Source organism: Strongylocentrotus purpuratus, unplaced genomic scaffold (genome assembly GCF_000002235.5).
Source record: "Strongylocentrotus purpuratus isolate Spur 01 unplaced genomic scaffold, Spur_5.0 spur5_scaffold_12, whole genome shotgun sequence".
Lineage (NCBI taxonomy): Eukaryota > Metazoa > Echinodermata > Echinoidea > Camarodonta > Strongylocentrotidae > Strongylocentrotus > Strongylocentrotus purpuratus.
The window spans coordinates 33,480,299-33,495,598 of NW_022145597.1; the positions used below are offsets into that span (position 1 = coordinate 33,480,299).

Here is a 15,300-nt window from a genome sequence, read left to right on the forward strand (position 1 = left end):
TTAACCGAAAGGGTCTTATTTGCAATCCGTGTCACCGTGAACCTTGAACCGAATTCGTACCATTTTACTTCCGGTTCATTCCATAAGATTGAGGTTACGATAGGCGAGATCGAGAGTGATCAAGACGAATCAATAACATAATAAGATCTACGCAGTGAGTTTGCAATGCTGCTTCTTTACTTTTATCATCATACTGAATATCTAGTAGAACATGTTTATAAGTAATTGAAGAACAGTTTAGTAAGTTTTATTTTTAAACAATTTAGTATGAAAGCGCTCTCTGACGACGTGTGATTTTAGAGCTGTCGCGGCGCGTCATTGCAGTTTCCAAATTTGCGCTTTGCCACCGGGCTTTGACCCGTAACTCTGGCGTGGAGATACCCTACTAAAACATACCAAAAATCGACCAAATCTTCATCAATTGTTCAAATAATAATCATGATTTAAAAGTTGTTATGTTTCTTACTTGTTTCGTGTCAATTTCCTTATCTTCTTTGAAGTATTTTTCCTTGAAGCAAAAACATAATGTGCACTTTCTCACGTGCACACTCACAGACACAGTCACAGATTCACGGCAAACCGCTGTGTAGTACCATAGTGTGAAGTTAGCCACTGTAATCTCAGATCATCATAAGGGTCTTTAACTTCATGCATGCGCCCTTCCACTGTCTTGGAAAAGAAATGAGACTCTATCATCAGTCTATCAATCAGTATCATGTAGATCTAGATCTCACGTTTCCCCCCTATAAATTCATTTTCATTCTTGTAGTCACTACAAGAATGGGGCCAGGAATCAAGGACTCCCATTCTCACAGCAGGGGCAGAGAAAGAAGCTACAGTCCAGACCGCAAGTCTAGCAAGAAGACGAGACGAGAGGAGTCAAGACACCACAGGAGCAGGTCTAGATCAGATTCAAGAGACCGTTCAAATGGAGACAGGTATAAATCCAGCAGAGCTAGAAACAGATCTAGGTCCAAGTCCAGAGAAAGAAGGCGTAGCAGAGAACGAAGGAGATCATCCTCAAATAGCGACAGTTCGGACAGTTCTCGAGACTCTAGATCACCACCACCAAGGGAAAGGTATAGAAGAGACAGTCCTGGAGACGCTAGATCACCAGCAAGGGAAAGGTACAGAAGAGACAGTCCTGTACAGAACTCATACGGGAGAAACAGATCCCCACCTCGAAGGACACAATCAGTGAATGATAATAGCAGAGATAGAAGAGATTCACACAGAGGTGAAGGGGGCAGGAAGCGAGAATCAAGATTCGACAAGGGATTTGATAGAGAACAGTTTGAAAAGGATCTCAACTCCAAAATCGCAAAGTACAGGGACGACATCAATCAAAACGGGGGTAAAGCTGATAACGCTTCACATCAGAATGGACACCACCGCAGACGTGATGACAACAATGATCAGCTAAATCTTTTCTTTGAGAGGTGAGGTTGTAAGAGATCAGAGATGTTCTAATAGTGCTGGCAAACGCTTCTTATGGAAATGCAAATTTGCTTTCTACAGACAATTATGTTGGACTATTTTTACTCTAAGAAACTAAATTAACTTATGTATCAGGTGGTGAATAACGGAAGGAATTATATTTTACATGTCTGTATGTTTCATAAATTTATTATTAAGTATTAAGCATCTTGTTTTTTCTCTGTATGACTGTAAGACTGGCCTGTTAAACAATTTCATATAACCTGACATCCACACGTTCTGCACTACGTCTTAAGTCGCAAACTGACATTTGAACTTATATCTTGGAAGACGACCGGGAGACCTACATGTACAGGACTACCTCACTCCTGTGTATCGATGATGATGATGTACATGTAAGATATCCATTTAAAATAGTGTCTTAGAAAGCAAAGCATTCACCAGGATATATTCTTTACTTTCAGGAGAGGGCAAGAGCGACAGAAGATATCAGCCATGGGAATGCTTGAGGTATGGGGTGCATCTCCAGAGAAACCAGAGGACGAGTAAGCATTTACAAATAAGTTAATGATAAGTATGATGGTAAATACAGTCTATGTTCTTGTCAACAAAGGTTTTTTTTTCTTTCACAGTGGCAAAACCCTCTGAGGCAAAATAATTGATAACATGCTCATTACAGCAACAGCTAAACTCAGAGGAATAATGTTCAAAGCTCTTTGGAAGCACATAGCAAAGTTATATCCGAATGTGACATGCACTATACCAGAATATGATTGTTTTTCTTTGATTCACAAGTAGATATATTCTTTTCAGAAAGAGAAATGATATTTACCTGACCTTTTGTTGTTATTAAGTTCTGATGCAGCAGCTGAACAAGAGGAAGCAGGGCAGGAGGAGGGTTCAGGGAGCAGCGGGAGTGAAGCTGATAGCGAAGGTTAGTTTCTATATACGTGCCACTCTCAACCCAGGTGTTGGAAGTAGTTTATTTAATGCTTGCAGCACCTTTTGGCAGCTTAGATGCAGCCAGGGTATTGGTAATACTTTGTGAATGCTCTTAAGCATCCTCTTGGATTGATATGTATGCAGTATAAATGTAGCTAATAGTTTTTATTACTGTATTCTCCAATCTCCTCGTGGACCTTCATTAGAGGAAGCGGCAGATTGAAACAACAAGTAAACCTTATACGTTGTCGCTTTGGATGATAGCAGCATTTTTTTTATAGAGACAAACTAAAAGTATGGAACATGATATAACACTTATAGATGTTTATAAATGGTGATCACTTAAATGACTTCTGAATCTTAAAGAGGAGGTTGAGTTCTGTGAAGAGGTGAAAAAAGAATTTGTGAGCGTTTTCATTGTTATTATGCAAGTGTGGAAGAACATAATAATAATAATAATAATAATAAAGTCATTTTTATATAGCGCATAATAATAAATTCTCTATGTGCTTTACAACAATCAATTATACAATGAATTACATGATTAATCTAAAGATTTAAATACGCATGAATTAACAGGATTACATATCGTATACAACAACAAAAATTAGAAAAAATGTTTCCTGAAAAGTATGGCTCTTCAAATGCCTTCATATATTCTAAATATGACATGTAACAGCTTAAAAATGAGGACAACATTCTTATCACATCTTTGTGTAGTCCCATATAAATTTTTCTGTGTACAGTGCTTGTTACTTTTACCAGGACTGGGACAACCAACATGTAAAGAAAGCTTCCCTTCTATTTACTGATATGTACTTTACTTTTTTTTCCAGAGGAGAAACGAAGAAAGAGAAAGGAAAGGAAAAGGAAGAGGAGAGCAAAGGAAAAGAAAAAGAAGAAGAAATCAAAGAAGAGGTATGTTTAACGAACAAGCAATTAATTATACAGTAGGCTTGCGGATGCACCATGTGATAGAGTGGGAGGATTGAGGAGTCCTGAAAAGGATTCTCGGTAATCTTTCTTGAGGGTGTGTAGTCCTGAAAAGGACTGTTGGTGTAGTCTTGAAAAAGACTGTTGGTTATCTTTCTTAGCTTATAGTTCTAAGGAGAACTATAGCACGTGGAGAGGATGGGTGGCGGAAATGGCTCGACGTTTCGCACAGGTTGACTTAGAACTGTAAGCTATTTGATGTATGTATGTATTGTTTCTATACACAGTAAGAAGATGAAGAAGAAAGCCACTAGTGATGATGAGGATGACTCAGATTCAGACGATTCTGACAAAGCTGAAGACGATGAGGAGCAGTGGGTCGAAGTTTCCAAAAGTAAGATATCAAATTGTGTTAAATCCTCAATTTTCATCTTGCTCAAGCATTGCTGTTTGTTGGTCAGTAGTGGATATTATAGAAAAAATGATGAATGTAACTTCAATAATTGTAACCAATGCCTATAATTGTGTTTTTAGAACTTTTACAGTTTTATTGTAAATATCATCAGCGCATCAAAAAGTGTAGAGTAAGTTGCTTACAATAGCCAACATATCATTGTAATGAAAAAATATGTGGTTGTGTTTCCTATGAACAATATGCCAGTCCTCCCAGGGGACATTTCTCCTTTGATATTCTTCCAAATGGACATATAAAGAATGATGAAGCTAAGATTTCTTTTTCATCATGACCAGAACTTAAGCTTCTCTTTGAATGGATGAAATAAATTAAAAGCCTGTTTTATGTATTATTTTCATGGAAAAATGGTTTGGAAAATTCTAAAACTGGTTGGGAGAATTTACTGTTAAAGGGGTCACACATTGACACCTTAAAAGAAAACCATAAATTGCTTTGTGGTTTGAGAATTTTCTCAGGATTTTTTTCATGTTAGAGGGTAAGTACAGTAGAAGAAATATAATAAGTAACATTTCAAACAAAATTACACAGTTTTTGTTATCAACTTTCAACAATGTTTAGCGGTTCACATTAGTAGAGGGACCCCGTACATGTAGTTACCATAGGCAGTGTGTTGAATGTTATTCATTTTGTTTTGTAGCAGGGAGACAAGGAGACAGTGAGATGATTGGTCCTATGCCGGCCAGCGCTTCATTCTCAGCAGCAAGTTACATGGAGTAAGTATTAGAGTACGGAAGCTGTGACATTTTCCGAAAGAGCATAACAAATAATGTGCAAATGTCAAAAACCAGTTGAAAATGTGAAGTATTGGCTAAGATATGACCATCTGAATGAATAGATTTCCTATAGGAGCTCAGTGTTATATTGCTCTGATTCATAAAGTTATCATGAATAGGTTGTATCCTCTTTTCCTAAGTCAACAACATGAATTGTGCCAGCATACATTAAACAAGGGAGGCTGGTGGTGGGGGCATGATATTATTGGGCAATGACTGGATAGACATGACCAAAGAGGAGGATTGAATACCTGAGTTTTATGGCATTTATTTGAGTATGCCTTGAGCAAGATCTTGAGTAATCAGGCCTGATAAAAACCTGATTAAAAAAAAACCTGATTTAAATCGGTTTCCAGATTTTTTCCAGATTTTTTTTTTTTCCCCCAATTTTATCCCAATTTTATATTTGATTTTCCCAATTTTTCCCTTATTTTCTCAATTCTTCCCTATTTTTCCCTATTATTTCCCTATTATTTCCAAATTTTTCTTACTCCAAGGGGGGGGGGGGGGAATGTTGTTAGATGCCATTTTTTCCTCTTTTTTTTTTTTTTTTACTCAAGGAGGGCATGGTTTTTTAGTGCTTACTATCACCCCTGAGTAATTTTCTTTGCCCACCTCTTCTCTCTCTCTCTGTGTAGCTTTGGTAAAGCCCTGCTACCTGGTGAAGGTGCTGCTATGGCTGCCTTTGTTCAGGATGGTAAGAGAATCCCTCGCCGTGGTGAGATTGGTCTGACTAGTTGTGAGATCTCAAGCTATGAGGATGTTGGCTACGTCATGAGCGGTAGCAGGTTAGTCTTCATCATCCTTACCCAAGAATCTTACTTTCATTCTGCAATAATTCATGTAAACCAGGGGGGTGTTTCACAAAGATCCTAAGTTGAACTTATGTCTAAGTTGGACTTAAAAATTATGGAAAGCCGTTAGCATCTTTGAAGATATTTTGTAAAAGTCATTTTAAAAGGCATAAAATGTTGATTCAAATCATTCATATTTTCTTTTATCAAGGAGATATCATGTTCTTGATGAGGAATTTATGAAAAGTCTAAAATACTTCAATTATCACTTTTGAATATATTCTTTTTTAAGGCTACACATGTCTCTCCAAAGTCCAACTTAGAGTTAAGTTCGACTTAGGATCTTCGTGAAACACCCCCAAGGGCCCCATCTTATTGATCCAAATCAATCGCAAGTTTGCAATCTCCTGTCTCTTATGCACATAGTTGTCATTGATATCACTCACAAATAAGTTGCAATTAATGTCAACTCTTTATAAGACGGGGCCCAGATCAACTAAATATATCTCTACTTGGCATTCTATGGCTGAACATTTTAAAAACATGAAGGAAAACAAAGGAATTACATAAAATGCTGACACACTGCTGCATCAACGTACAGGTGCCCCTTTGTTTAAAGTGATAGATTTTGCAATTTCTCTTAAGACAGGGTAATATGAGAAGCTGATATTTTAATGTAATGAAAAGTGAATTGAGCTGGATGGGTTGTGTGTTGGAAAGGGAAGATGATGAACCTTTGAAAAGAGCTTGGAATCGAGAAGTGGATCGCATAAAAGGGAAAGGAAGACCGAAGATTTCATGGAAAGATATGGTGGAGAAAGAAAGCTGTAAGTTTGGTCTAAATGAGGAGGATGCTCAAGACAGGTAGTAGATGGAGGGAGTGTCTTCTAGGCGCAAAAGTCAGTAAACCCTTGTAAGAAGTGAAATGCTGACTTTAATAAATGATGATGTTGTGCACTGCTTTGGTACTATGTACATCATTATTTTTGAATATCGTAATTTTCCTCACTATCACTCTAATACATCCCTGTCTGTGTGTGTTATTATTCAGACATCGACGTATGGAAGCTGTTCGTCTGAGGAAGGAAAACCAGATCTACAGTGCGGATGAGAAGAGGGCTCTCCTGTCATTCAACAAAGAGGAACGCGGCAAGAGGGAGACTAAGATCCTATCAGACTTCAAGGATATGGTGCACAAAAAGACGACTAAGTCTAAGTAAATGTAGAGACATGGTATAGCTCAACCAGGCATAGTCGACTGCTTGGATGATTTAAAGCGGGACTATACAGCCAACAATGCCTAAGCGGTACCCGGTGATTCCCCATGGTCCACTTTGTCTTATGTTAATTAAGAGCTGATTTGATGAGATAACTACCTGTCAGTGACCATGCAGGGAGGTCTAATCCCTCCTGGCCAAACTAGTGCAGAAAGGCTTCAAAGAGAACATTGAGTTCTGAGAAAGGTGAACAAATAGTATGTGAACTTTTTAATTCTTTTTATGTTTTTGTGGAAGAGTCCCATGAAAAGGATGGCTTTTCAAATGCACTCATATTCGACATCTGACAAGTAACTGCTACACACGGACCACAACTTTCACGTTTGAGTCAGTCCCATATACTCATTTCTGTGTAGAGTGCGTATGACCTTTAGGAAAACTTCTCCATAATCTTTTCATTTCGGTGATTCTTAAACCTCGCAGTATACACCAACTTTTATGTGCTGCATAACCAACCTTTTGCAATCGCTCCAAAGGTTTCTTTGACAATGTAATCGCACAGAACTGGTCTTTATCTGTTACTTGCGATATGTATGTCTTTGATTCGACTCCTGCTCCTGCAGTACTACTCTCCAATGGAAAGGTATTGATGTTCAGTTGCCACTCCATACCCAGGAATGAGACCTAGTATGATGTTGAAAGGTATTGGGATTGTATTTGCCATAGGCTGTCACTATGACAATAGATGGAAAATGAAAGACAAGAATTTGGCAGAATTTTAAAAAGATCTTTAGCAAATTATGATGTATTAAGAACTACTGTCCACAAAATCATTTTTCATATGTTTGCATCAAATAATAAAATGGTTAGCAAATGAAATGGTACGCTTAATTTCTGCATACATATTGTTCATGTACATGATTTCCTGTACTTTAGAATTTAATTCTGCTACATTCGATTGTAAATTGCAAATTTTATGTGCACATTAGAGCTTTGCTTATTATTTCTACCTATGCACAATTGACTGACCATGTATTAAGGGTGTGTTATTAAAGGGATAGTTGAGTTCCTGTTTCAGACAGCAAATGCCTTCAGAGTGTATGGTTATTGCCGTGGTCGAGTGGTTTAAGGCGCTTGACTGGAGATGCGAAGGTCGAGGGTTTGAATCCTCACATGGCACTAATATCCTTTGGCAAGATATTAACTGCACTTGCTACTCTCCACCCAGGTGTCAAATGGGTACCCGGTAGGATGCGGCCGTCATTGTTGGTCAGACAGCTTGTGAGCGTCAAGTAACCCCTAGCTGGAATGCTCCCCAGGGAGTGGAGATTGTGCACACATTGTGTGCGGGCAAGCACTGAATCCAATGACCGCGGTATTAGTATATTTGTAAAGCGCTTAGAGACATTTGTATTAAGCGCTATATAAAAATTAAATATTATTATTATTATTGTTATGACATTTCTAATGCTCTCTTAGGACCTAAAATTGCTATGAAGGTAATTTTAGTCCCCAAAATGTGTGAGATTTAGCCAATACGATCGTACCAATTCAGCTCCAATGTCAAAAAAATATGGTGACCTTTAATTAATTGATTAATTGATAACAACAATACATGGGCCGGCTGGTTGTGCATATTATAACCAACACAATAAAGCCAACAAAGAGCCAACATCAGCATTGGTTGGAATAAAAGGTATAAGAGCTAACTCAATTTTTTTTTTCAACAGCTGGTTCGAATTATCAAATATTTGTGGGGCACAACAAATATCAGAAATCATCTCTGAGCTGATTTTTATCAAACAAAGATGATTTTTTTTTCATTTAAATTATATGTTCTTTTAAATTTAATACTCAGTTTTTCATTATCTCACCAAAAAAAATATTTTGAGTAGCGCCCTCTGCAACAAAACTCAACTATCCCTTTAAAGTAAGTTTACACATTTTAGTCTGTAAAAGGTTGGTATGTCATCCTTTTTTTTTTAAATTGTGTAGCAGTTGTATACAGTACAGTCCTGTTGAGAGTACCCATTCACGTCTAGCAACAGGTATACAGACATATTATACCAGGATTCTGTGCCTTTTGTCTGTTTATTCTCATAAAATGCTATTTTATCATCATATTGTATATGTTTTTTAGTTTTTTTTAATAGACCTCTTTTCTGTCTGAATATGTACCAGTATTTATATCTGATAGAACTGCAATGTCTTCATGTTTTATTGAAATCTAGTGTATGTGATTTGGAATTCACAATTTATCAAGAAAGGAACATTAATGGGATTTGAATCTTCCTCCAGCAAGTGAAAAGGACATTGCAACAAATCGTCCTTGTTTTCACGAAGTGACGGTAGCGAGGAAAATCGTAACGCAAAGGGAATGCAATTTTTTTTCACTACCGTCACTTCGTGAAAACAGCGACGAAATGCGTCTATATCACCTTTAGAAAATAAACTCAGATGGAGAAAGTTTTTTAATTGTAAATCAAGAGGTACATGATTGTACCAGTCTCTGGCTGGCTGCTATTTGTATACATGCTGTTTTCTTTTGTCTGATATATCCGTCAAAGACAGTGTAAATGAAAATTAGAAATAAAAGGACAACCAACCCAGCTTTGACAACGACCTGTAAGCAAGAGAAGTCTATAAAGACTAGATTTGTTGCTTCCCTGCACTTTTTTGTTCATTCACTGGAACCTTTGTTAAATTAGGTTGTACATAAAAACCACCTGCATATACAGACTGCTCCTCTTAAGCAGTTTTGACATAGTGTTACAGGTGTTGCTGTAGTTGGGTAAAGATATTGCTGTTTATTATTTTTCTTCATGGTCTGTAAATAAAAAAATAAAAAACATAAAAATGAGAAATACAGTGTGTTATGTTCAGTATTTTATGATGTACATGTATTGCTGTTATGATTGAAATTGTGAAAACATCCTTGGCCCAATGCAGACATCATTGAATGCTTTTATCTCATTCTCATTGCTTTAATACTGTTATGAGAGTAATAGCATATATCAGTTACAATTTTGATAAAGAGAGGGGGGAGAGATAGAGAGGGGGAGGCAGAGAGAGAGAGGGGGGGGGTGAGGGATAGAGAGAGATAGACAGAAGGATAGAGAGAGGGGCGGGGAGGGCAAAAATAATTTCAACCACTCAATCAATATTAGCTCTTTAAAGCCCCACTGTACTACTTGTAGCTACCTGCTCCCTCTATATAGAAAACGATGGCTAAACGGTGCATGTTGGTCCCCCCTGATCCTTTTTTTCTTATGCTAAGATATATTCCCTTCCCTTTCCCTTGTCTTTTGTAGTTAATTGTGAGTATCCGTTCATGTATCCCTGTAATCTCCCTTTCCCTGTTTTAGCGTGTATTTTGTATTTTATAAACTTTTCTTTGGTTAATTATGTCATTTGTAGTTTAAGGAGCCTATCCACAACATGCTCTGCTTCCCCCATAGGCTCCACCGCTACATCTCTTAAGTTCAAAATATTGAAGGACGATTTTCAGAATAGTGTGTACCAGTATTGTATACATCTAGGCCTATATTATAATCATTCTTCAATATGTTGTTACACTCTTTGTAAAATGAGATATTGTGGAAACGCATTAAATTATCTTATCTTTAATCTTATCTTATTTTCAATGATGCTTTCCCGATACATACACATTTAGAATTACAAGTCAGGTTGTTGTCTATCATGAAATAATATACCTACTTGAGGGTTAAACATCGACATTAACAATATCAGGTGGTCCCTTGATCTATGCTATGCATGTAGATGTCACGCTATGGTAAAAAAATCTAATGATATTAGGGTTGATTACAGAGAGTATCCCAATAGTAAGGTCAAACACAAGAGTATCCAGTCATAATGCCTCCACTTTACCAACGAAGGGGGCTCACCTTATCTCTATCATGGCCGTGGGAAACTTTATAACATTTAATGTTTTCTTAATGCAACCTAAGAGGACATTCATATATTTTTTTTGTCCCAAAATTTGAAAATTTGGCCGTTCGATTTTTCTTTCGTTAGGGGGGGGGGGGGGGGGGGGAGGTACGGTCAGCTTTTTGGGGTCATATATATATATATATATATATATATATATATATATTATTTTTTTTTTTTTTTTTTTTTTAATGAAAGGGGGGGGGGGTTTCCACCAAAACACACATAAAAAAAATGAAAGGGGGGTGGGGGTTCAACCTCCACCCCCCCCCCCCCCTGCGTACGCGCCTGCGCACAAGTATCATTGCCTCATTAGTTATTATATCATCAAGTACAGAGGCAGATTGAGTAAAGCATTAACATTTCTAAAACTTCTGTTACAATGCGAACCTTGCCAACATGCATATATATATTAAAATCAGCCATCGTAAATATGCCTGGAGGAGTATTTATTTAGTTTAAGTTTAAGTTTAAGTTGGTAGGCATAATTATGTTTATACCGGGAGTTCTGATTTCTCTTTACTCTCTCTTACCTTCTCTCTCTCTCTCTCTCTCTGTCTTCCTTTCTTTCTCTCTCACTCCCTCTCTCTATCTGCGTCTTCCTTGCTCTCATTCTTACTTCCACTCTTTCTTTAACTACTACTCTATTGCTCTCTTTCTTTCTCAATTTTATTGCTATCATATATAAATACGTGTAATTTAATAGGGTTTATTCTGGAGTTTGCATTGATTATGATACTGTTATTAGTTAGGAAGTCTCAATGTTTTTAGTTTAAAAACTGATTTTATAATGTTTTCTTTTCCGTCATTGTTATTGTGTATTGTCATTGTAACCCTGCCTGAGATGCATCCAATGCAATTCAAATCCCTGTCCTGGGTTTTATGTCATATCTTTATTATTGTGTCATATGTGTTTTCATGAATAAACAAAAATACTTTTCTCTCTAATTACTATCTCAAATACATCAGTAACTAGAGATGAAAAAAAAAACATCTGTTTGTTAAATAGGAGGTCTACAAATGACACCGAGTAATATAGAAGTGTTACAATTTTGAATGTTAATAAGCAGACTTTAAATAAAAGGTGTGTTCAAATCTAAATCGGGACGTTGTTTGTAACTGATGTCAGTCCAAATAAAACTACCAACACTTCATCCATGCGTGTTCTTTCTATATATAATATTATTATTTACATAGTCATAATTTTCAAGATTATACAGAGATAACGGAGATTGATCGTTATTTCATGTTTCAGATATACCAATAACAGAAGGTTGCATTGACAAAGAACTAACAAAACAAAAAGTTATCAAAGTTACGACATAGGCTGCTACAGTTAACATGAAAACATGAACACCTTTTAGCAATGCTATTTGGTGAGTATGTAAGTGACACATATTGTTTATATTCATCTGGTGATTAGTATGCTTCTATAGGACCATGATCACTGTCACAATCAGCTGGAGTTGAAAACTCTTGCAAGGTACAAAAATCAAATTCAATAAAGACATAGACATAGACATACAAAAAGATAACACAAGGTTGTATATACAAACAGTATTTCAAAAAGAAATATTTTTTTAAAAATGCAATAACATTACAATTACAAAATATTTAATACCTTAACAATTATTTACATAAAATGTATATTTAAATGTATATTTAAATGTATATTTAAATATATGAAAGACAAATGAGAGAAAGTGCTACAAGACATATTCACATTGATGGCACCATAGAAAGGAGAGATAGTATAGAAGAAAGAAGAAAAGATATGAGATAAGATAAAGAGAGAGAGAGAGAGAGAGAGAGAGAGAGGGGGGGGGGAGAGGGTAAAAGGGTACCTTTACATTATCCCAGCTACATATCTGGGCAGAAATGATCACCCTCTGAAGTATGCAGTACCCCCAGCTTCCATTGATAGCTTCAAGTACTCCTTCTATCCTCGCACCATCTGGACGTGGAACCACCTATCAGCTGCTGCGGTAATATCTCCAACAGTGACCATCTTCCAGGAGGCTGCTCTACCCATCATCAGAGCGTTGCCTCCTCCTGTTGGGTCCAAGCTACTGTAGACTCCACGTCTTGGTTTTTACTTGCACGTCCACCGCTTTATTGTAAATAATAGACATCATTCACTGTTTTGAATTACTTCATGCACTGTCACTATGCCAGCACGTTGCACGGACATCCCAGTTTAGCTGTATGATAGCTGCCATCGGGATTATCTCTACAAGTAACAAGTAACCTAGTATAAACATCAACATGTGAATTTACATTTTTGTCAAGGTATTTCTTACAACTAATTTGTTTATTCGACGTTGAACCATCTGATGTCAGGATTATTATACTGCTCCAGAAATTAGTTTCGGGAATAAAGTGTAATACCTCCTTTAGAGCACTAGCTGATATTTTATTTCGCCAAAATCACATTCCTAAGATAAAAGACCATTATCCATTACAGTTATATCAATTTAATACAAACTTGATAAGAATATCATACCTTTTGTCTTGAAGAAGTAAAAAAAACAAAAAAAACACAATACATTACTTACATACAAAACTAGACAATTCAATGATTATCACTTGCCAAAAAGTAGAACGGTTGTGTTGTTTTTTTATAGCAAATCTATGTTTTTCACAGGAAAATATGGATTTCCTTAGATATAACAAACCGTAACTTTAGAAAGGTTTTAATCACTTGTTGGATACTTTATACTGTATTCTTTCTTATTTAATCTACTCCCTAATTTGTCTTTTTTTAACCTCTTTAAAAAGTGTACATCATGTATATTTTTTTCTCGTGCGGTAACTGTATCTGTATATTTCATCTGTATATAGTGTAGCTATATATATATATATATATAAAAAATTATAAATGCATTATATCATAAAAAAGAATGAAAAGGTTCACGAATTATTTTCCCCAGCCTTTCCCAGAACTCATCCTTCTCTTTAACAAGGAAAATTTATTAATGTACCATTGTGGACACTTTTAAAAATATAAGAATAGATATAAAGAACAAAAGCAAGTTACACCTTATCTTTTAAATAAGGCCTCGACTTCGAGGATAACTATCCTCGAAATATTTACCCCCAAAACCCCAGAAAAAACGAAAAGTGGAAATTTTACGACCCTAGCCTGCAATACAATCGGCTAATGTTAATATTCTAAGGGAGGAAGTTACAAGGGGGTAGTGGAGCACTTAGCTGTATGTATACTATGTACCTTACAATGGTTTCCAAGTAAGTTCAACATTAAAATAAACGATGACGATTCTATAATGTAAAAGCATCTGTATTCTACATATCACATTTTCAATATTTCATGAAGTACTGTGCAAAATGATTATTTTTTCATATTTGAAATTTTGGACAAGAAAACATCCAACAAAAAAACTTAACAACTAGCTATATAATTTACCATTAATAAGTTCAGTGAAGACGAAAGAGTGAAACATTAAACCTAGTCTAACCTAATGCATGTACATTTCTTTGGGGATAATTTCTGGGCTTAAACATATCATTTATACCTCACCAGGAACACTTCCCACGACCAAGCTATTATTTGTCCCTTGAAAGCATAAGGAGGGTTAAAACAAACAGTCCATAATGATATATCCCACTTTTTTAATACTTACAGGTAATAAATATAATATTTTGGAATTGTTACATTACATAATCTATTTAAAGGATTGATGTTAGTTTGTTAAATTAAAACGTTCCATCCATGGTACCACTAGATACAAGGTATTGTACAGGGTCTATAGGGATAGAGTTATATGACAACAAAAAGACAGAGACCTCGGGCTTAATGTCTATGTCCAAACAAATCACAAGCATTTCCAGATCAGTTCGCTATCAATTGCGCAATATTGGCTTCATACGGAAATATCTGACTCGTTCGGCAACAGAGAAACTTGTTCACTCACTTATTTCTTCACGTTTGGATTTCGGCAACAGTTTACTCTATAATTTACCAAATTCACAAATTGCACAGTTACAAAAACTACAAAATGCAGCTGCACGCATCATTACTCTGTCAAGCAAACATAGTCACATTACTCCTATCTTACAAAATCTCCATTGGTTGCCTGTAAAAGAACGTATAATTTTCAAAATCCTTCTTTTAGTTCATCAAATCATGAACAAAACAGCTCCTGAATACAACCAGTCTTTAGTTCACCTCTACCAACCCACACGTACCCTCCGATCTTCCAACTCTGGTCTTCTACACATACCGCTTTCAAAGAAATCTTGGGGGGAACGACTTTTGCTCATGCCGGACCAGCCCTGTGGAATTCACTTCCACAGGAGCTGAAGAACTCCGACTCTTCAACATCTTTTAAGAGCAACCTTAAATCCCATTTGTTAATTTCGCGTTTTGAAGACAGACATTCATTCATTCATTCATTCTTTCATTTTTGCATTTTCTTTCTTATGTAAATGTACCGATTCTTTGTCATGATGTAATGTGTTCCTAATATTTTGAAGCGCCTTGAGCATTTAATTAAAATGGATAATGGCGCTATATAAATCTCATGTATTATTATTATTATCAAACATAGATTTCTTCCGGTTTTATAATAATTTTTATATCCATTTATGAGGGGGGAATGCTCTCTAAAAAGTTTACTCTGGAACACGTTTGAATAAATCATATGTTCATTGTTGATATGTTTGGAATGTAGGTATATACATCCATTTTCGATGAAATTGTTGATTCGCCCAATTATGAAATATATACATGTTGGCCATTTTTGTATCCGAGCGTAAGATTC

At 36.1% G+C, this 15,300-nt stretch overlaps 1 protein-coding gene and 1 long non-coding RNA gene across 3 annotated transcripts; one reads left to right on the forward strand and one right to left on the reverse strand.

The window, feature by feature from the left end:
• The first annotated feature begins 83 nt into the window (after positions 1-83).
• On the forward strand, positions 84-7,769 carry LOC578296 (NF-kappa-B-activating protein). Of its 2 annotated transcripts, none has more exons than XM_030982485.1 (9): positions 84-154; positions 770-1,439; positions 1,902-1,982; positions 2,292-2,371; positions 3,216-3,297; positions 3,600-3,706; positions 4,425-4,500; positions 5,199-5,348; positions 6,406-7,769. In XM_030982485.1, the coding sequence occupies exons 2-9, from the start codon at positions 781-783 to the stop codon at positions 6,572-6,574; spliced, it is 1,404 nt and encodes a 467-aa protein (XP_030838345.1). In that variant the 5' UTR covers positions 84-154; positions 770-780; the 3' UTR covers positions 6,575-7,769. The 2 variants fall into 2 exon arrangements, with proteins under 2 accessions (XP_030838345.1, XP_030838344.1); XM_030982484.1 differs by having other exon boundaries at positions 146-240.
• A 3,912-nt stretch (positions 7,770-11,681) lies between these two features.
• LOC115922801 lies at positions 11,682-14,783 on the reverse strand. Its single transcript, XR_004063625.1, has 2 exons — positions 12,768-14,783; positions 11,682-12,363 (listed from the first exon to the last, which is right to left on the reverse strand). It is a non-coding gene; the product is annotated as an uncharacterized LOC115922801 (long non-coding RNA).
• Between the last annotated feature and the right edge of the window lie 517 nt (positions 14,784-15,300).